The 22,237-nt window shown below is 48.5% G+C and overlaps 3 protein-coding genes across 3 annotated transcripts in view; all 3 read left to right on the forward strand.

Moving 5' to 3' along the window:
• The window catches only part of LOC126527489 (uncharacterized), a 108,682-nt gene extending 105,239 nt beyond the window's left edge, over positions 1-3,443 (forward strand). The window contains exons 14-15 of the mRNA XM_055068772.1: positions 1,980-2,077; positions 3,311-3,443. Of these exons, the coding sequence (XP_054924747.1) occupies positions 1,980-2,077; positions 3,311-3,443 (231 nt within the window). The remainder of the gene's footprint in view (positions 1-1,979; positions 2,078-3,310) is intronic.
• On the forward strand, positions 400-14,805 carry LOC129383846 (uncharacterized). The gene is made up of 6 exons (XM_055068773.1): positions 400-683; positions 1,980-2,077; positions 3,311-3,435; positions 6,070-6,180; positions 10,600-13,919; positions 14,728-14,805. The coding sequence occupies exons 4-6, from the start codon at positions 6,153-6,155 to the stop codon at positions 14,803-14,805; spliced, it is 3,426 nt and encodes a 1,141-aa protein (XP_054924748.1). The 5' UTR covers positions 400-683; positions 1,980-2,077; positions 3,311-3,435; positions 6,070-6,152.
• On the forward strand, positions 13,468-21,351 carry LOC126527260 (uncharacterized). Its single transcript, XM_050175018.3, has one exon. The coding sequence runs from the start codon at positions 16,269-16,271 to the stop codon at positions 21,066-21,068; it is 4,800 nt and encodes a 1,599-aa protein (XP_050030975.2). The 5' UTR covers positions 13,468-16,268; the 3' UTR covers positions 21,069-21,351.
• Positions 21,352-22,237: the final 886 nt, after the last annotated feature.

Here is a 22,237-nt window from a genome sequence, read left to right on the forward strand (position 1 = left end):
TGCAAGCACAGATAATCACGTTGACGTGTCCCATGCAATGGTACCTCTCTCTGCCTGTTATTTCCGCATGAAACGGTGTGTTTTAATTCATGTGGATGGACGATTTCTTACTGTTGCTTTTCCCTCTTTTTACACGTGGCAATTAAACGTTAACTACTTACCATAGCATGTCCTATGCGAAATTTTCCTCTACGCTTCTTTTTTTCTTTTACTGGTTTGTCCAAAGATATTCGAAAATTGATGCACAATCCTTTAATTTTGATATTGAAAATCTCACTAGCACATGCCAATTGAAATGCATATCTGCAATAATCGTAATCGGTATCTGCATTTTCCGCCCAATGAATACATCTGAAACCGAGGGTCTAAAAACATGATACTAACCCCGTTCTTTTTGTGTGTGTGTGAACAGAAAGCAACCTTTACCGTCTAGCGAATAACAAGTACCAATTTCATTTGTTTTTCGACAGGCTGTTAATCTGTTGGGTTACTTCAAGAGAATCTTCGCTCTTTAACAAATAGTTACTACCTGATCTGCTGCCTCTGAAATTGCACTAAGTTTCGAATAGGTTTCAGGTACATACACATTGGACTTGTTCTCGAAGAATTCCGCCACCATTGAGAAACACCCCTCGAAGAGGATATTCCCTCACGATTCGCAAGTCATCACCTACTACGTGCTGGTATGTCGACTCCCTCGTGTTATTTGATAAGTACCGTTGTACGTAGTTGAAGTTGGAATGATGCCAACTTCTTTTTATTTGTCTTTACTCCTTCGACTGCCGCCTGAACTACCGCCTCGTCTCAGGCAGTTTCATTAAGACCTTCACATTTAGCGGTATCTGTGCGTATAGTTGCAGCAGCCATTCAATCGTCATGCCAGCGTATCGCTTTTGGTTCGCGTTATCTTTTCTCAAAACTAACTGTACAAGTGTATGTTGCGGAATTTTTAAATGTATTTTCCATTAGCTTTCTCCTAAATGCTTATACCTGTGCATAGTAGCTGCCATTCTTTGTTCTGCCGTTGTGTGTTAACTAGCCTGCCATGCCTTGGGACTAGTGGCTCCTTACCTGTGGAGCTACGTAACTGCCTATTTACCGAGTAATGTTATTATTTCTTAGCTGACGCGCACCGTACTCTGGACGCCATGCGTTCTTATTTTGCGAGTATGTGTCTTTGAAATGTAACTCACTTGCGCATAAAGTATGTTCAGGGACTAGTGACACACTCGAGATCAAATGAAACAAAAAGAAAACTTTGCGAGTAAAATTTACAATTTACTGAGGTCAATCGTATCACGTGCAAGTTCACCCGGTCTCAAATGCACACAATACACTGGAACGTCTTCGTACCTGCACGTTGCAAAGTTATTGCGGTTGTGTAACTTCATGTGTAGTTGTCGGATCGCGGACGAATTTTTTAAGAACTGGGACTTCTGTTGGTTTTTTTGTCGAATACGTCGTGTAAATAGTACTAATATTACGACCGAATAAGCCCAGTCCGGCCTTCTTCCCATTCATCTTTTAGTTAAGCTCATTTCGGCTATCTCCTTGTTCAGTGTTAAAGCTCCCTCTCTTTCCCCGGGTGTGCTGTTCTTTTTTCGTTCTCGCTAACGTTACCCGGTGTAGGGTAGCAAACTGTATATCAATATTAACTATGTTCCGGTTAACCTCCCTGCCTTTGGCATTTCATACATATACATATATATATATATATATATATATATATATATATATATATATATATATATATATATATATATATATTCATAAGTAAACTAATAATTTGGTGAGCCTAAATGGTATTCTGAGTTAATAGTGAGGCAATAATGTTGTCCGCGCACACTTGGCTTCTTTTATGGGATACCATGTTCAGAAGCAACGATTTTAGCCCTTGAGGTGCGCGGTTTCGAAGGCCGCGTCGTCAGTGGGGTTTCGCCTTATTATATTGCCGATTTCGTGACTTTCAATTCTTCCAGGCGCCACCAGACTCTGAGGTCATCGTCACCTGTTCGGCTTTCAACATCCAGTCGGGCCCCGACTGCTCCAACAGCTACTTGAAGATAAACGACCGACAGTAAGCACAACTCGGCGGTTAAGAAATGGTTTCAATTGGGTTGTGTCGTGTGAAGGCTTACGCGGATGATCTAGAACTATTAGCCTCATTGTGCACCTAAACTCTAGAACATTCGCATTACGTTGACAGCGCTAGCGAGAAAAGGGCTATGTGGAAGTACACATGTAAGAGATTCCAATGTTCTGCCCTCCTCCCCCCCACCCCCAAGAAAAAGAAAAGAAAAAGAGATTTGGTCGTTTCTGACAATATCTCCATAGCAGCTTCACCTAATGACAAGAATTATAAGGTATTCGGAACGCCAGAAAGATGTTTTAACGAACATGAAAACACACACACGCACATAAATTGTTTACCAAATTAAAGGCACCATTTTCAATTATGAATAAATGTGACGTCGTAGGACGTAAAACAAGACATACATTTAGCCACAAATTATACACACTTTACGATAGTTGCGTACGATACATAACAATCACCTTGTCAGACCCCCCCCCCCAGGCTCACGCACGTTTGATTACCGCTGCTTGTTTCAAAAGTAAAAATATTTATTTTTGTCAAATTAGCCACGGAAACATTCGTTGCACCATTCATGATTCAAAGTTTATTTTTGAGCTCACAAATGTGTAATTTCTGGGTATGGACGATAAGAAAGAAACAAAAATGAAAGTTAAATATACTAATGGTACTTTTTTGTTATGTATCATAACATTTTACCACGAACGCTGCATATTAGTATCACTTTAGTAGACAGCTTGCAGCATCTCAATTTTCTCATTTCGCAGGCCTAGGCGTGTGGATTATGGTCAGAAACTACTTGACGCCTGTTTATATCTCTCTTTTCTTTTATCGGTAATTAACTCATTGGCGGATAATTTGTCTATGAGAATGGTGGGGGGGGGGGAGGGGGGTGTTACCTTGTACTCGAAAGCAGTCAGATACTGAGCTCGGCAAGATACAATAAATCTGACCGCGCTATGAAAGGCGAGCTACCGAAAAGTACATTGAAATCCGTGACGTCACAGTGACGCGCTGGCGCTCTGTCGCGAAATTCGAAACTGGAAGTTCCTGCCTTCACTTTCTCCTCGAGTAAGCAATTTCGTTGCGCGAAATATAACGAAAATGCAGTTTTAAAAGAATATGATTTACCCGTCTAAAACGGAGTTCACATTTATATTCTGTGCATCTCTAAAGACCGGCCGATACGACAACTACGTTTCCTTGAACGTCTTCCAGGTACTGCGACAGCAACGTGCCCGGGAGGCTGCGCCTCGAGCTGACCTACAACTACGCCGTTGTTGTGTTCCGAGATGGAAAGGACGCCAGCAACTCCTTCAGCTGCAATTTCGAGCGAGGCAGCAGTATGTAACGTTGACTTTTTACTTTTTTTGCTGTTCACTTATTTTTAACGTTTACATTCGGACGTTTGAAACTACGGAAGGGTGGGACCACATGGGACCACATGGTGGGACCACATGGGACCACATGGTGGGACCACATGGGAGCACATGGGACCACATGGTGTGGCGTCGTAAGAGGGGAAGCGGCAGCGGAAACAGTCTGAACAAAGTACTAGAATAAACACGTGCATTATTATTAGGCTTAGCTAGCTTTCTTTGGCCCTTACCCTTCCCGGTCTCGATTATGCGTGGATGACTGGTCTAGCCGAATAGATTGGGCCAATCAAGGAGACAGTGTAATTGTTAGCTCGAAACGGTTTTAATGTGGCTCGTAACGGGGGCCGACCCTTCAGGCAATGCAATGTCACAGCATCCACGCACCCCGTAGCGTTCTTATTTTTGCAAAACAGTAGAGCTAGCCAATAAATGTCCCAAGCAGTATATTTAGCAGTTCTATCGGGAACCTATATCGACTGGCTTTGACAATCAACTTCTGAAGGTTTCTGAGCAATTTCTTATTTTGTTTCGTCTGTATGATTAGTGCTCTGTAAGAAGAAGCCGGCGGCCGATAGGCAGTGCCTCCGTCACTACATTTATTCGAAGGAAGGCGAAGGCGAAGCACAGCAACGGCTGCGGAGACCAGCCCTGCCGATATCGAGAACACGTTCTTTTGTTCCGTCCAGTAATCTGTCCTGTCGGTCGAGGCTGTTTTTATACTCGACAATTTGAAACTACCTAAATCCCAGCGCCAAAATGTAACGACTGCGTCCAAGAAAAGAAAAGAAGAAGAAAAAGCGGAAAGAAAGAAATGCGCATAGACTTGGTTAAAGTTAAGAGCCGCGCGGCACGTGCGAACTTCTTGTGTTTGTATCTGTGTGTTTGCCGTAATTGCCGCACCGCGCAAGGATAAAAACATGTCTTCCTAAAGAGGTCTGACTTCATACAAATGGCACGAGCCCAAATTAATCGAAATGCTCCCAGTAAATGGGAGCAAGGATGGGCAGGTTCAGTCTGGGCCGTTTTTCATCGCACTCTGGGCCCGCCGCGAAGCCCGCGACTCCCCCCTAGCGCTTAGATGGCACTTAATTAACCCGACTGAATTCTCGAATACGCGGACGAATTGTCAGCGCCGTTCACGCCGGGGCCGACTTTGTGCGAGTGACGCGCCTAATATAACACGACGCGCAGATGCTGTGCAGCCGGCGTTCTTCGGTGCAGGATGGGGGCTGTCTTCTTCGAGTAAAAAGAAAGCTAACAAAAACATAAACAAAACAAAACAATACACAGCTGTGCGACGCGGGACGAGCGTAAGCGAGGCCTCAGAGACGAGAGCGTTCTCCTCGCGGCTCTTGTCTCATATTACCCCCACTGCCCTTCCCCTTAACCCTCTCCACCTCTTCGGCACGGGTTGACATAAGTGAGCCACGATCTCTCTTAAAATACGAGCCGCGCGTGACCGAAGTGTCCCATCGCGCAGCGCGCAAATCGTTCGCCCCGCATGCGTAGGAAAGAAGGAAAACGGCCTCCGCCCTTTCCGAGACCCCTCTTTCACCCCACCCACCCCCCACACACAAACACACACCTTGTCTTCCTTTACGACGAAATGCAAGCCCACCTAACGGCGAGATCGCGACTGACTCGCGTCCATGACTCGCAGCAGTCGCGTGATTTATTTCCGATCGCTGTGTTATATATGTGCCCGCGACATAGCCGCGAGTATTACACGAAAGGAGCGCGCCCGGTGCTTTGACGGGCAGTGATCGTATATAAACGAAATCGACGATCGCCCAATTCCTGTCGCGTTTCCGTAAAGCGGCAGGGGACGTTGAGCGCGCCCACTTCCTTCTAGAGGGCGTTTCAGTGCACTCTCGAGTTTTTTTGCGCCCGTGTGCATTCGAAAGTTGCAAAGTGTTGTGCACGCTAAGAAAAAAAAATAGAAATGCAGACGCAACGCACTGTTGGAATCCGAATGACGCGAAGCTTGTCTTAGCGAGTTGGGAGAAGCTGCAGATGACACGAGCACGGCCTCTTCGCCTGTAGCTGTGTACGTCACGAGACCGAAGACGACGTACGATGCTTGTTGAGCTAAGCATGTTGATGAGAATTGCACGTGCAGAGAAGTAAGGCACACATCTAAATGCACTCAAGACTTATACACCCACAGTGTGTCACAGTGACACATTCTTTCTGGTGGATCATTAGATATGTGGCATGTGCGGCATACGTGTCGTATGATAGCCTTTATAGATGTACGTTATTAGCGATGGCTGTAATGTATATGTGTCGTTTGTAGGTGCAAGAAGAAAAAAAAAGAGAACAGCCGACGCGCTGTTACAGTTCGTTTAACCGCAGGTGACGCTGTAGACTCGTAGACAGTACTAGATACTGACGTCACAACTCACAGACGACCGCGAAGTAGGAGAAGTCATGCGGATGTCGAAAGATAGTTATGGAGTGAGAGGATCTCTTAATGCTGCAGCAAGATCATTGAATTAAAAAAAATGCAGGTTACATAAGCGTTTCTTTTGTGATTGGTACGTATCGAGCTGGCAGTTTTTCGAGACAAAGCGCTCTCGGCCTGTTCCTTTTGTCCAGGTACGGACAAGTGCGCCTTCGAGAGGAAACACCCAACAACGACGCTGTCACCTTGGGAGACCATACCAACCACGGAATCTTCGATGACCGGAACCCCATTCCCCGAGGAAGGTATGCAACAGCCGGGTTGCCATCTCCTGACGCAGACTAACATGCAGACTGATTCTCTGTGACGTCATGGCGCATAGCATAAAGTTTCCTGCAAAAATCACTAGAAGGGAAATCTGGCGCTGGTGTATCTATCGGAGCTGCAACTATGGTGGTCAAGGCAGCATGGTAATAGAGAGTTTTAGATTAGGGGACGCAAGCGGCTTGCGTACGTGAGAACTAGGGACCACGGTACTGTATATGCGCAGACCCCATACGTCTGTGTCTGCGCATGCGCAGTACCGTCGCCCCTAGTTCTTGCGCACGCAAGCCGCTTGCGATCTCTAGCCTAAAAGTCTCTATTGAAGAGTGGTACAAGGACTTGGCTACAAACTTCGTCCTTCGGCCCTAAAATGACTTCACGACTTCGCAAATTGGTCATTTTCAGCGAAACATTGCGTCATAAACGACACAATTCGCAGTGATTACGTCGCGCGAACGCTTGAAGCCACGACCATGAAATAGAGAAATACACACGGGCCAATTACGATTCCTATAAAATAGCTGAACATTCGCAGCGTCAGAGTTCTCTCTAGCAGTTTTCTGCAAATTTGCAAATCGATCATCTTCAAAAAGAAATCGTTGCGTTGTAAGTGTAACAATTCGCAATGCGCTTGGTGTGCGCGGAGTTTCATCGTCTTTCTGCATTTAGGAAAATTGGATTGCATAGATATTTGGTCGATCAAAGTCAGATAAAGCGTAATAAGTGACGCAACAAGGTCGTCTGGAGCCGAAAAACACGAAGCTTATATACAAATCCGTGTGTTACCCATCATTTCCGCGGTAGCATTGTAATAGCAGCGCCACTGTTCCTTCCAGTAGTTTTAGTAGGAAACCCTATGGGTTATAGAAGAAGAAGACGAAAGAAAGAAAGAAAGAAAGAAAGAAATAAATAAAGATAGAAAGAAAGAAAGAGAAAGAAAGAAAGAAAGAAAGAAAGAAAGAAAGAAAGAAAGAAAGAAAGAAAGAAAGAAAGAAAGAAAGAAAGAAAGAAAGAAAACCAGGCACCTTATAGTGCAAGGGTTCTTTCTATTCTCGTAAATTCTCGTCGATTCTCGTCGGCGGCTGCTGTTGCAAAAACGCGTCGCTGCGCTTCTTCGGTCGTAAATAAGTTGCGATCTGTGACGCCTCTCATAAACTGATTAGGTCGTAATTTGCAAAATAAATGTATGAGACTTGATGCTACATGAAATTACATGACGCATTCCTGTAGGCTCCATATCGTTCTTTCACGTATGAAACAAAACTTTTGGGGGCGAACGCGCGCTGCGAAAGAAGACTCTAGTCTTCGTGTCGTTGCCTGCTATGTATAGATAGCTTGTGCTGACGTCATCCTAGGCGTCATGTCGTTGAACCAGCACGGTGAGCAGCAGCGTCCAATGGCGTCCGTCTCGCGCGGTTCGAGCACTTTCTAACACAGCCGGTAGGGCAGCAGGCGCCTCTCCCGGGCTTTCCTTCCTCCGTGGAAGCGGGTTACCTGCGGCAGTGAGCATAGTACACTGACGTCATCCTAGACGCCATATTGGAGAACGATCGTGGCGAGAATAAGCGCAGTATAATAATAATAATAATAATAATAATAATAATAATAATAATAATAATAATAATAATAATAATAATGATGATGATGATGATGATGATGATGATGATGGTGATGATGATGATGATGATGATGATTATGTTAATTTCCGATCAAGAAAGATGGAGGAGAGCAGTGACCAATCACAGTCAAGTCGTTGTTTCCTGCGGTTTAAGAACCCAGGGGAAAAACAAAGAGAAAGAAATGGAATGAAAATAATGGTTAGAAAATATGCCACTAGCTTTAATTTGTGACTTTTTTCGCGATAGTTTGTAAGCTACAAGCTTCGCGCGTGTTTTAGTTCAACTTAAGCAATGATAGTTGTCGAGTAATACCAGGCATATTTCTAAGCGCGTCCCATGTAATGACATGTAGCATTCCCAGTTAATCCTAGTTAGGGAATGACGAACGTCATGGCGTATTCTGCACTGCCATTGGAATGAAGCTTTCGTTTTCCACACTGTATTGTGAGGTACGGGGAATTTTGTTCCAAATGTGCCTAAACTGGATTATAGGTGAGTGAACGAACGACATTTTGAACCTGGTTGTGCAGACGACAGTGCGTTAACCATCCCGGGTTTCTTAACAACTTTTTAAAAGAACTCAGGAACTATAAAATATTTAGGTAAGAATCCTACAGTGGCATACCACTGCTATCCGCCCTCGTTGAATCAGGTATTGTGCCGCGAAGCGATCAAAGTACACGTTGCATAAACCAGATGGCGCCAGCAATCTGGCAGCCCGAGTGATTCTAGGCCACGACGCTGTTACGGTAGCGCCACGATGTTAGTTGCAGCCAGCTGACGATGCGTCACCTCTTCTGGTTCAGTAGGTTCCGTCAGAAAGAAGTTTGCAGGAAACTTGTAAGAAGCTTGTAATTTAGGGATAGCCTGAATCCTGAAGTTAAGTGCGACAGAAAAGAGAACTTCAAGTCTGAAGCGAATGGAAAAGAAAAGCGAAAGAGAAAATAAAATCCGAACTTTCATTTATTTTTTTATTTAGAAATGTCCTTACAGGTCTCGTATGAGCCATTGGGTAAGGGGGGCGTTATAGTAGGATTAAAAGAGTATATAGGGCATATAACAAAACATAATAGACATACATTATTAATAGACAGTGGAAAAATGTTTACGCATCTTATACAAGCATTAAAACATTGTACAAGAATAACATGGTCCGTAATGTACATATTAGAAAAAGACAAACGATACACTTCCTTCAATAAACAATGGAAAAAAATGTAGCCACACCAGTACAAATACTAAACATTACTAAAAGAAATACAAGAATAATAAGCGAAATGATGAGCTCATAAACAAGAGAGCACATAATTGGAAAAATGAGAATGAGCACCATGCACTTTATTGAAGTTAGGGGGTGGAATATGAACTGATTAGCTGAATTTATAGGGATAAGGTTCGGAGACCATGAAATCAGGAAGAGCGTTCCACAATCGAATGGCACGGCGAAGCGCCGACCAATTGAATGCATGAGTGTTTCTGTAGATGCGTGTGAGGCTGAGGTGATTATATAATCTGCGAGATGTTTTGTTTAGCGTTCGCGCAGAATTTTGTGCCAGCATAGCTATCAGCTCAGAGCACTCTCTTCCTGCCTCTATCTATCCGTAGTTTCTCCTTTCCCGCACCGCTGACCGATGCTCAGGGGTCAGCCGTTCGGTGGAGGGCGTGATCAGCTGGCTTTCCTCCTCTTTGTAGTCCAGCCTCTCTCTCTCTCTCTCTCTCTCTCTCTCTTTCTCTGCATCTACCTCAAGCTGGAACATAATTTTAACAATATACCAGATTTATTTTTGTGTATATAGACTACACAGAATTTTAAGGAAATTGCCTCTCACAGATAGCACACCGACGATCAGAAACAGGCAACTGGGGGAAAAAAAGTATTCGCTTGAAATGAAGCTGGAATCGCAGAAGCGTGTCCGACTCGTTCCTGAAAAGATACTTCCAGAACATGTCCGCGAATTGGCAGGAACGGTGGGATCGCTGAATTGCTGCTGAAGAGGGGCTATATCAATGGTGGCAGTGTGTGAATGCACATGGATAAATTACTCTCTTCAAAACAGTCAGTCTCAAAACTTCTTTCTTTTTAACCGCATCGCAAAATACTTTACCTTCCTCCTCCTTGCCTATCCTGCCTAAACCACAGATCTCCTTTAATTCATCGGCTTTATATCTTCTCACAGCTGGATTTGTTCGGATCTTATGAAATGTATTACATATATTTGAGCTAACCCATTATTGGTCCATTGGTGAGTGCACAATGTGTATGTGCGCATTCCCACGCTGTTTTTTTTCTTTTCGAAAATGGATTGCTCCGCGCATCTGCGAATGAACAGCGTTGCAGGCAGCATAACGTCGCATCGCAGCGGAAGAGGCCTTATGGTACCTAGAATTCTAGGGATGGGTCCGCAATTTCATTCGGCAGTCTAAGAGACGCGGGGAGTAGTGGGCGACGTGGGAAGTATACCTGCCTGCATCGTCGGAAGGGTGTTTGATGCCTACGAGTACTACGCTGATTCTGCCTTACTTAATTCGTGCACTGATGGACGCCATGTTTACAAACAAGTGATCAGCCATAACGAAGGATATTCTGGGTCCCGACAACCGGGTTAAAAGGCTTTTCTCTGTACAGCCATCGTGAACATGGTATCCCGGAGATGCAATGTCAGTCCCGCTAGACAGCTTAAAGTCGCTTCGATCATCCACTGAGTTGGAGAACACTTTTGAGAGACGGTGCGTGTGCACGTGTTACGTGAGCTCCGCTTATTGATGCATCTTCACTCGCAGGGGTGACCACTGTGCCCTCGGCCCCCACCCTTATCACGCCGTTCACGGAAGCAACGATTCCTTGGTACAGCGTCGGTTCAACAACCCTGCGCACCCTGAAGTACTCTCCCAGCGTCACTCCAGAAGAGGGTGCAACATTTCCCGAAACACCGTTCCCAGGAGCTTCGACCGAATACCCTACAGAGTTTCCGTTGTTCCCACAGCAACAAGCCACGCGTCCCACTCTGCCAGCCGCTTCGATTGCGGCAACAACTGAGGTTGGAATGCCACCCGAAGCAGCATCACCATCCACGGGCCTAGTGCCGGCAATATCGCAAAGCGTTTCGCCGGCGCAGCTACCTAGCGTGGCGTCGATGCCCCACCAAGAGGTCTCACCTGCATCTCCGCCTGAAGTTTCCGTTATCCCAACTACGGAAACCTCTTCGCCCCATGGCGCGTCATTTACCCCGAACGAAGCAGTTCCATCGCGTCCATTCGGCATTTCCATACCGGAGACATTCCCGCCTGGCGCGTCCGTTTTCCCAACAACCCAAATGTCGTTGCCATCTGGCGTGCCGAGCGAAGAACCTAGCGCTTCCATCCCGACAATTTCGAACGCCGCCACAGCACCTGATACTATGACAGGCGGCACCCCAACGTCGGTCGCTCAAAAAGAACTCACCGCCACGCCACTCGGAACTTCCGTAGTGCCAACCACAGAAGTCTCATTGCCAACCGGTGCTTCAGGTAAACCGAATTTTGTGCCTTCCGTTTCTATGGGTCCTTCCGTGTCGGACACAGTAACTGCCTTTCCAGCCGTAGTAACACAGAAAGGCATTCCCGCTACAGCCCTACCCGGCGTATCGCTTATTCCGACAGGTTCAGTATCATTCCCTTCTAGTATGTTTAGTCAACCAGTCACAGGGATTCCCTCGGTTACAGGGGGACTTTCGGTGCCAGTAATGATCACAGGCACGCCAGCATCCTTTCCCCATGAAGAAGTCAACACTTCGTCTCCCCCTGGACTATCCGTCGCACCGACCACTGAAATTTCTTTCCCTTCTGGCGTATCAGGAGAACCCACACTCATTATTCCGACATTATCACTGGGTATTTCAGTGCCAGAAACAACTGGCACTCCACCAACCGTCGCTCAGAAAGAAAGTACCGCGACAATACCATCCGGTATGTTAACTGCCCCTACAAGTGAAACGTCTATTCCTTCTTTTATGACGGGTCCATCCACGGGAGTCGTGCCTTCTTTCTCACCCGGAGTTTCATTCCCGGGTACATATTCTGTCAGCAGACCACCTACATATACAGAAGGTACAAATATAATCCCATCAGCCGTCCCCGTTACACCTACAGCTAAGGTATCTTTGCCGTCAACATTACAGAGTCAGCCGACCGCATTCATCCCGTCTATGTCAGAATCAGTTTCTACTCCACAAGCAGCAACTGGCACACAATTACCGAGTCGTCCATATCTCACGGGGACATTTCCATCAGGTGTATCAATCATTCCTACTACAGAGGTATCGCGACCATCTCCTGAGCAACAACTCACAACTATGGTTCCCTCGGTATCGGCTGGCGTTTCTCTTGTAAACACAGGCATTAGCACACTGCCAACATCGCCTCAAAAAGAAACGACGACCCCATTCTCTTTAGGTCCCTCAGGTTTGCCAACAACAGAAGTATCACTGCCATCCGGTGCCTCAGGTCAACCAACGGCTGTTGTTCCTTCAGTATCACTGGGCGTGTCTGTGCCAGGAACGCAAACAGGCAGTCAACCGGTTCTCCCCTATGGAGAAATAACGACTCTGTTTCCGTCAGGTCCTTCGGGCATACCATCCATGGAAGTGCCAACAACTGGTGTTCCAGGTCAGCCTACAGCTATTGTTCCCTCTGTATCAGTAGGCGTCTCTGTGACTGAGACAGGAGAAAGTCGTCCACCACCTTTCCCCCAGGAAGGATTCACGACGCCCTTCCCGACAGGTCCATCTGGCTTACCAACCACGGAGGTATCAATACCGTCTGGTATTCCCATTCAGCAGACAGGTATAGTTCCCTCAGTACCAGAAGCAGTTTCTGTGCCAGAGACACAGACCAGTAGTCCACCGTCTTTCCCGCATGGAGAACTAACGACTCCGTTCCCATCAGGTCCTTCAGGCATACCAAACACAGAGGTACCACCATTATCTGGTGTTACAGGTCAGCCTACAGCTATTGTTCCCTCGGTATCAGTAGGCGTCTCGGTGCCAGAGACAGAAGGAAGTAGTCCACCACCTTTCCCCCAGGAAGGATTCACGAAGCCCTTCCCGACAGGTCCATCTGGCTTACCAACCACGGAGGTATCAATACCGTCTGGTATTCCCATTCAGCAGACAGGTATAGTTCCCTCAGTACCAGGAGTTTCTGTGCCAGAGACACAGACCAGTAGTCCACCGTCTTTCCCGCATGGAGAACTGACGACTCCGTTCCCATCAGGTCCTTCAGGAATACCAAATACAGAGGTAACACCATTATCTGGTGTTACAGGTCAGCCTACAGCTATTGTTCCCTCGGTATCAGTAGGCGTCTCGGTGCCAGAGACAGAAGGAAGTAGTCCACCACCTTTCCCCCAGGAAGGATTCACGACGCCCTTCCCGACAGGTCCATCTGGCTTACCAACCACGGAGGTATCAATACCGTCTGGTATTCCCGTTCAGCAGACAGGTATAGTTCCCTCAGTACCAGAAGCAGTTTCTGTGCCAGAGACACAGACTGGTAGGCCACCGTCTTTCCCGCATGGAGAACTAACGACTCCGATCCCGTCAGGTCCTTCAGGCATACCAAACACGGAGGTACCACCGTTATCTGGTGTTCCAGGTCAGCCAACAGCTATTGTTCCCTCTGTATCAGTAGGCGTTACGGTGCCAGGGACAGAAGGCAGTCGTCCACCACATTTCCCCCAGGAAGGACTCACTAAGCCCTTCCCGACAGGTCCATCAGGCTTACCAACCACGGAGGTATCAATACCGTCGGGTATTCCAGGTCAGCCGACAGGCATAGTTCCCTCAGTATCAGTAGGCGTTTCTGTGCCAGAGACACAGACCAGTAGTCCGCCGTCTTTCCCGCATGGAGAACTAACGACTCCGTTCCCGTCAGGTCCTTCAGGCATACCAAACACGGAGGTACCACCATTATCTGGTGTTCCAGGTCAGCCTACAGCTATTGTTCCCTCGGTATCAGTAGGCGTCTCGGTGCCAGAGACAGAAGGAAGTAGTCCACCACCTTTCCCCCAGGAAGGATTCACGACGCCCTTCCCGACAGGTCCATCTGGCTTACCAACCACGGAGGTATCAATACCGTCTGGTATTCCCGTTCAGCAGACAGGTATAGTTCCCTCAGTACCAGAAGCAGTTTCTGTGCCAGAGACACAGACTGGTAGGCCACCGTCTTTCCCGCATGGAGAACTAACGACTCCGATCCCGTCAGGTCCTTCAGGCATACCAAACACGGAGGTACCACCGTTATCTGGTGTTCCAGGTCAGCCTACAGCTATTGTTCCCTCTGTATCAGTAGGCGTTACGGTGCCAGGGACAGAAGGCAGTCGTCCACCACATTTCCCCCAGGAAGGAGTCACTAAGCCCTTCCCGACAGGTCCATCAGGCTTACCAACCACGGAGGTATCAATACCGTCGGGTATTCCAGGTCAGCCGACAGGCATAGTTCCCTCAGTATCAGTAGGCGTTTCTGTGCCAGAGACACAGACCAGTAGTCCGCCGTCTTTCCCGCATGGAGAACTAACGACTCCGTTCCCGTCAGGTCCTTCAGGCATACCAAACACGGAGGTACCACCATTATCTGGTGTTCCAGGTCAGTCTACAGCTATTGTTCCCTCTGTATCAGTAGGCGTTACGGTGCCAGGGACAGAAGGAAGTAGTCCACCACATTTCCCCCAGGAAGGACTCACTAAGCCCTTCCCGACAGGTCCATCAGGCTTACCAACCACGGAGGTATCAATTCCGTCGGTTATTCCAGGTCAGCCGACAGGCATAGTTCCCTCAGTATCAGTAGGCGTTTCTGTGCCAGAGACACAGACCAGTAGTCCACCGTCTTTCCCGCATGGAGAACTAACGACTGCGTTACCCTCAGGTCCTTCAGGCATACCAAACACGGAGGTACCACCATTATCTGGTGTTCCAGGTCAGCCTACAGCTATTGTTCCCTCTGTATCAGTAGGCGTTACGGTGCCAGGGACAGAAGGCAGTCGTCCAGCAACTTTCCCCCAGGAAGGACTCACTAAGCCCTTCCCGACAGGTCCATCAGGCTTACCAACCACGGAGGTATCAATACCGTCGGGTATTCCAGGTCAGCCGACAGGCATAGTTCCCTCAGTATCAGTAGGCGTTTCTGTGCCAGAGACACAGACCAGTAGTCCGCCGTCTTTCCCGCATGGAGAACTAACGACTCCGTTCCCGTCAGGTCCTTCAGGCATACCAAACACGGAGGTACCACCATTATCTGGTGTTCCAGGTCAGCCTACAGCTATTGTTCCCTCTGTATCAGTAGGCGTTACAGTGCCAGGGACAGAAGGCAGTCGTCCACCAGCTTTCCCCCAGGAAGGACTCACTAAGCCCTTCCCGACAGGTCCATCAGGCTTACCAACCACGGAAGTATCAATACCGTCGGGTATTCCAGGTCAGCCGACAGGCATAGTTCCCTCAGTATCAGTAGGCGTTTCTGTGCCAGAGACACAGACCAGTAATCCGCCGTCTTTCCCGCATGGAGAACTAACGACTCCGTTCCCGTCAGGTCCTTCAGGCATACCAAACACGGAGGTACCACCATTATCTGGTGTTCCAGGTCAGCCTACAGCTATTGTTCCCTCTGTATCAGTAGGCGTTACGGTTCCAGGGACAGAAGGAAGTAGTCTACCACATTTCCCCCAGGAAGGACTCACTAAGCCCTTCCCGACAGGTCCATCAGGCTTACCAACCACGGAGGTATCAATTCCGTCGGTTATTCCAGGTCAGTCGACAGGCATAGTTCCCTCAGTATCAGTAGGTGTTTCTGTGCCAGAGACACAGACCAGTAGTCCACCGTCTTTCCCGCATGGAGAACTAACGACTGCGTTCCCGTCAGGTCCTTCAGGCATACCAAACACGGAGGTACCACCGTTATCTGGTGTTCCAGGTCAGCCTACAGCTATTGTTCCCTCTGTATCAGTAGGCGTTACGGTGCCAGGGACAGAAGGCAGTCGTCCACCACATTTCCCCCAGGAAGGACTCACTAAGCCCTTCCCGACAGGTCCATCAGGCTTACCAACCACGGAGGTATCAATACCGTCGGGTATTCCAGGTCAGCCGACAGGCATAGTTCCCTCAGTATCAGTAGGCGTTTCTGTGCCAGAGACACAGACCAGTAGTCCGCCGTCTTTCCCGCATGGAGAACTAACGACTCCGTTCCCGTCAGGTCCTTCAGGCATACCAAACACGGAGGTACCACCATTATCTGGTGTTCCAGGTCAGCCTACAGCTATTGTTCCCTCTGTATCAGTAGGCGTTACGGTTCCAGGGACAGAAGGAAGTAGTCCACCACATTTCCCCCAGGAAGGACTCACTAAGCCCTTCCCGACAGGTCCATCAGGCTTACCAACCACGGAGGTATCAATTCCGTCTGGTATTCCCGTTCAGCAGACAGGTATGGTTCCCTCAGTACCAGAAGCAGTTTCTGTGCCAGAGACACAGACTGGTAGGCCACCGTCTTTCCCGCATGGAGAACTAACGACTCCGATCCCGTCAGGTCCTTCAGGCATACCAAACACGGAGGTACCACCATTATCTGGTGTTCCAGGTCAGCCTACAGCTATTGTTCCCTCTGTATCAGTAGGCGTTACGGTTCCAGGGACAGAAGGAAGTAGTCCACCACATTTCCCCCAGGAAGGACTCACTAAGCCCTTCCCGACAGGTCCATCAGGCTTACCAACCACGGAGGTATCAATTCCGTCTGGTATTCCCGTTCAGCAGACAGGTATGGTTCCCTCAGTACCAGAAGCAGTTTCTGTGCCAGAGACACAGACTGGTAGGCCACCGTCTTTCCCGCATGGAGAACTAACGACTCCGATCCCGTCAGGTCCTTCAGGCATACCAAACACGGAGGTACCACCGTTATCTGGTGTTCCAGGTCAGCCTACAGCTATTGTTCCCTCTGTATCAGTAGGCGTTACGGTGCCAGGGACAGAAGGCAGTCGTCCACCACATTTCCCCCAGGAAGGACTCACTAAGCCCTTCCCGACAGGTCCATCAGGCTTACCAACCACGGAGGTATCAATACCGTCGGGTATTCCAGGTCAGCCGACAGGCATAGTTCCCTCAGTATCAGTAGGCGTTTCTGTGCCAGAGACACAGACCAGTAGTCCGCCGTCTTTCCCGCATGGAGAACTAACGACTCCGTTCCCGTCAGGTCCTTCAGGCATACCAAACACGGAGGTACCACCATTATCTGGTGTTCCAGGTCAGCCTACAGCTATTGTTCCCTCTGTATCAGTAGGCGTTACGGTTCCAGGGACAGAAGGAAGTAGTCCACCACATTTCCCCCAGGAAGGACTCACTAAGCCCTTCCCGACAGGTCCATCAGGCTTACCAACCACGGAGGTATCAATTCCGTCGGTTATTCCAGGTCAGTCAACAGGCATAGTTCCCTCAGTATCAGTAGGTGTTTCTGTGCCAGAGACACAGACCAGTAGTCCACCGTCTTTCCCGCATGGAGAACTAACGACTCCGTTCCCGTCAGGTCCTTCAGGCATACCAAACACGGAGGTACCACCATTATCTGGTGTTCCAGGTCAGCCTACAGCTATTGTTCCCTCTGTATCAGTAGGCGTTACGGTGCCAGGGCCAGAAGGCAGTCGTCCCCCAGCTTTCCCCCAAGAAGGACTCACTAAGCCCTTCCCGACAGGTCCATCTGGTGTTCCAGGTCAGACTACTGTCGTTCCCTCGCTGTCAGTTGGCGTGTCCGTGCCTGAGACCTCGACTTTAAGTTCAGAGGCTTTCCCCACTTCTGAATTCGCGGCTCCATTCCCGTCAGGTCCATCAATTATTCCAACTACAGAGACATCAATACCATCTGGTGCTCCAGGTCAAGCGGCTGCTGTCGTTCCCTCGGTATCAGCAGGCGTACCTGTACCCGGAACCTCGACTGTTAGTCCCGAGTCCTTTCCGCAATCGGAATTCACAACTTCATTCCCGACCGGTCCATCAGTCGTTCCAACTACTGAGAAATCAACGCCATCTGGTTTTCCAGGTCAGACCACAGCTGTCGTTCCCTCCGTATCAGTTGGCGTTTCTCTGCCAGAGACAACAAGTGCCTCTCCACCGTCTTTCCCCCATTCAGAGCTCACAACTCCGTTCCCGTCCGGCCCTTCAGGCATGCAAACTACTGAGATATCAAAACCATCCGGGGTTCCTGATCAATCGACGGTCATAGCACCCTCGGTCTCAGCGGCTGTCTCAGTGCCAGAGACAGGCACAAGTGCCTCGTCTCTGCCTCATGGAGAACTCACGACTGCCTACCCACCAGAGTTCTCTGTATTACCCACTACTGAGGTATCATTGCCGTCGCGTGTTTCCGGTCTCCCCACACTTGTAGCTCCGTCTGGCACTGTTGGTGTTTCAGGGCCCCAAGAAGAAACCGCAAATCCCCCTTTTGGCACTCCCGGCTTCACTGCTACATTGCCATCAGGAGCCTTCACGGTTCCGACTAAACAGATGTCACCTACTGGAACACCGGGCCAGCAAATCTTTCCTTCGGGCGTTCCTTCTTTCCCAACAACCGAGCTTTCTGTACCATCTAACGCGCCATTTAAGTCAACCTTGTTTCCTTCTATGTCAGTAGGTGTGTCGGTGCCACAGGAAAGAACTCCAAGTTCTCTATCATATCCAGCAGTGACAGGAACGTTACCGCCTGCTATGTCTGTCGTTCCGACAGGTGAAGTATCTTTGCCACGCGGTGGGCCTGGTGAGCCCACTGCCATGGTTCCTTCAGCCACCGTTAGCGTTTCCCTGCCCGGGGCATCATCTTCTACAGGAGAGGCCAGCTCCACATTTCCGTCAGGGGGTTCTGCTGTACCTACAACTGAGGTATCATTACCATCTGGTATAACGGGATTGCCGAGCGTAGCGGTACCGTCATTTTCAGCAGGCGTCTCAATGCCAGAAACTGCAACCTCCACTGCTGGGCCGCTTACTGTTGAAACCCGTACTTTACCGAGTGGGTTTCCAGTATCTGAGACTATGCCAGGAACTCCTGCGCCATGGCCATCATCGCTCCCCCATGGTACTCCCGGTGCTCCAACAAATCTCCCAACACTTTCTTTCGGTTCACCTTCTATTTCTAGTGAGCATCCGACCACACTACCTGAGGGAATAAATGTTGAAACTGAGACAGGAACTCCTGCTCCATCAGAAGAACTACATGAGACTACTCAACCCTTTACCCCTTCCCCATTTCCCACAACTTACGTGGGTTTTCCATCTAGTCTTCCTCGCACACCTGTAAGCGTGGTCCCAGAGGTATCAGTCAGTGTTTCAGTGCCTCCTGGATTTGTTCCTACCATAGCTACAGTAACGGCGCCATCGTTTTATGGAACGAAGGTCGCACCTGATTTCACTTCCACTCCAAGGCCATTCCAGACGGGTGGTGTAACGGGGCCAGAAGAAGCTATCAGCACAACCCTTCCACCCAGTTTGTTTACTCCAGAGACTGAAGAAATCAGGATTCTGTTGATGATCATAAGGACCGATTTGAAGACATACAAGGTTAACGCCACTGTACTGCATACTTTCTTGATCAAAGCTACAACGATAGGAAGCCATGACGCTTACACTATCATTCTCCTTGCTTTAAAAGACATAAAGGTATCGTGCAAGTACTTGGCACCTTCGGAGAGGATTAAGGTCGCCTATGAAATTGCCCATTACCTGAAGTCGCATGGGACCAGAATAGCTCACGACGTCGTTGTCAAGGCAGTCGGTGTTTTCCTGTGTGCCGTCGACCACAAGGACATAATCACAAAGCTCCTCTCTGAAAACACTTACATGATATCTATCTCGGAAAGCGTAGCGAGTGAGCTCTCATGCCCCGACATGGAGCACCTGATCCACCTTCTCTACGCGGACCGAAACCGCACAAAGGTAGAAGAGTCTCCCTGCGCTGGAATCCTCTGCGAAGAAGTTCCCGAGAATGTGATGGACACGATCGACATGCTCGTCGACAGATACTTCCCTCAAAAGGCCCACGAAAAGAAGTGGCTGATGCTGGATATCGCAAAAGCGCTCAACTTGCAGCCCGAAGAGGACGAAGAAGGCGACGAAATGGTCTACTACAAGATGGGCGATTACGACGTCTTTTTGGAAGAGCTACGCGAACCGACGATTTCCGACGAGGAGAAGGCCCTGCTTTTCGGCAAGTTTTTCGCCGAGGTGCGCAAAGTCGCCAAGGCTGAGCGCAAGCTCAGGCTTGACGACCTGGAAGAAGTCTGGAAAATGGGTGGTGGCAAGCTGCCGCAGCCCGCAGTGAGGTCGTTCATAGCACTTTTGAAACTTGTCCACAGCAAGAGGCTCTCGCTGAAGACGGAGGAAAGGATCCGTCTGCTCAAGCTTGCTCTCAAGTGCGACGGTCACGAGTGCACAAAACTCAGCTCCAGTGATATCCACAACCTCATATTTGCGCTGTGCAACGTGGGGATTCGCGATGGTTTTGGCCTTCCAAAGGACCTCAAGAGCCAAGTCACGAAGTTTATACTGACCCTCAAGGACAATTACATCGATTCAATATCTATACGAAGGTGGAAGCGCAGTTCGAGTCTACTCAAGCCCAAATCGCACGACTATCTTTCGGCCAGCTCCCCGTCAGAATTGCGGTACCTGAAGGACTGGCTCCAGAAGCCCATGTCCTTCACCGACAACAAGGGGCTCCTCAAGAACACGGGACGTTCCAACGATGACCCCTCTGGCAATAAGAAATCCGTCCTGTCACAACTCTACAACGCTTACGTAAACGAAAAAAGGCCGGACATCAAGACGGTGCTCGCCGAGCGGTTGCTCGACACGTACAACACTTCTTTCAAGCATCTCGGCGCCGAATCGGAAGACACGGAAAAGTTTGTGCTCTCCGTGGTGCAGCAGCTGCCGTCGACGACGCCCAGGCACAACGACTTGGTTTTGGGCATTCTGGAGCAGTGCATCCGGCGCGGTGATCCCTGTCTAAACATCAGTCGCAGTGAGAGCATAGCGCCCCTCAAAGTAATTATGCAAAACATGTCTCTCAAGCAAAGTCCCAACTTTGTGCGGACCCTAAGTCACGACCTTTTCGCCGCCGCAAAGAAGGCAAGGACGCATATAGACTTGTCTTGGCTCACCGACAGCGGCACTGCGCATAGAACCTCTCAGACGACAGTGCCGCAGGTGCTTCAAGTATCGTCGAGAGCTTCAGTATCGTCCTGAAACAAAGGTCTAAATTTAGTGTGATCTAAAAACCATTCTTCTAATGACGCCACAAACGAATTTGTCGCTAGCCGCCTTCGCTTGTTTGTTATTGTAATAAATTAGTCCGGCGTTTCTTGTTTTTTTTTTTTTTTTCATCGTTGTCTAACTTTTTTCCTGGCATGTCACATGTGACATGCTTTTGTACAGACCAGAAGATATAACGTGATCGGTTAAAGTACAGCAAATAAAAAAGATATATGGCACGTTCCGATACCTGCCAGCCCAGTAAAAGACAAATAAACACCCGTCTCGAGTCTCTCTCTCTCTCGCCCGGTTTTGTCTTTCATTTTGTCTGGTGTCCGAGCACGTATATTTGGTGCTCTTACAATTGGGCGGTCACCAAAAAGGAGTATGCATGATTTTCTACAGGGTAAAAGTGCGATTGATCTCCTGCCATCGGCAGACTGGAGTAATTACGATTTCGTCTTTGATTAAAAGAAGCTAAGAATAACTGATCCAAACCGAGTTAAAGAACATTCTGGTGGCACCCTAATGACCTGCTATGTACATACCGAAGAGCTTCGCAAGCTTTGCCACATATTTCTTGTTGTATGTAACGAAGTTCTACCCCGGTTCGTACGTCTAATATCTCCAACGCTTTAAGTATTCAGCGCGTAACTGGGCAAACTAAAACTTTCAACCACTCCTTTTTATCTGTCGCCGTTAAAGACTGGAATGAACTACCTGAATGTATGGGGGTGCGAAATCGTAATTACACAGGTGTGCACGGCCTGTCAGCGTTTAAACGCTTCGTTACCATCCGTTATACCCGTTGAAAATTGCATCGCCCACCTATTTCCTCATGTCAATGTATTGCTATATGTGCTTTTGTAGGTTCATATTTTGTATACTTATGTAGCCCTCTTGGTCAGTTTCCACATTACTTTCTGCGGGGTATTCTGGAAGCTACCTGCATTTTCTACGTGCGCTTCCCCTTATGTAGTGCCCACAAAGGAGGCATTTAGGGGATTAATAAATATTACTTTGTTCAGGTTCAGGAGTAGAGGGAGCGGACGTTCACACGGTATATCCCCGTGGTATCCCGTACAAAGTCATCACCTTGACAACATGGGTATTTGTGGCCGGCATAGTTAGCTAAATCCTTTACGTGTTGCGTGACATAGTAT

Source organism: Dermacentor andersoni, chromosome 9, assembly GCF_023375885.2.
Source record: "Dermacentor andersoni chromosome 9, qqDerAnde1_hic_scaffold, whole genome shotgun sequence".
Classification (NCBI taxonomy): Eukaryota; Metazoa; Arthropoda; class Arachnida; order Ixodida; family Ixodidae; genus Dermacentor; species Dermacentor andersoni.

Coding starts and splice junctions, on each gene's coding strand:
- LOC126527260 (XM_050175018.3), top strand. CDS start 16,269: ATGGTTCCCTCAGTACCAGAAGCAGTTTCTGTGCCAGAGACACAGACT.
- LOC129383846 (XM_055068773.1), top strand. CDS start 6,153: ATGACCGGAACCCCATTCCCCGAGGAAG. Junction 6,181..10,599: donor AACCCCATTCCCCGAGGAAG/GTATGCAACAGC, acceptor CTTCACTCGCAG/GGGTGACCACTGTGCCCTCG. Junction 13,920..14,727: donor CTGGCTTACCAACCACGGAG/GTATCAATACCG, acceptor CAGGTCCTTCAG/GCATACCAAACACGGAGGTA.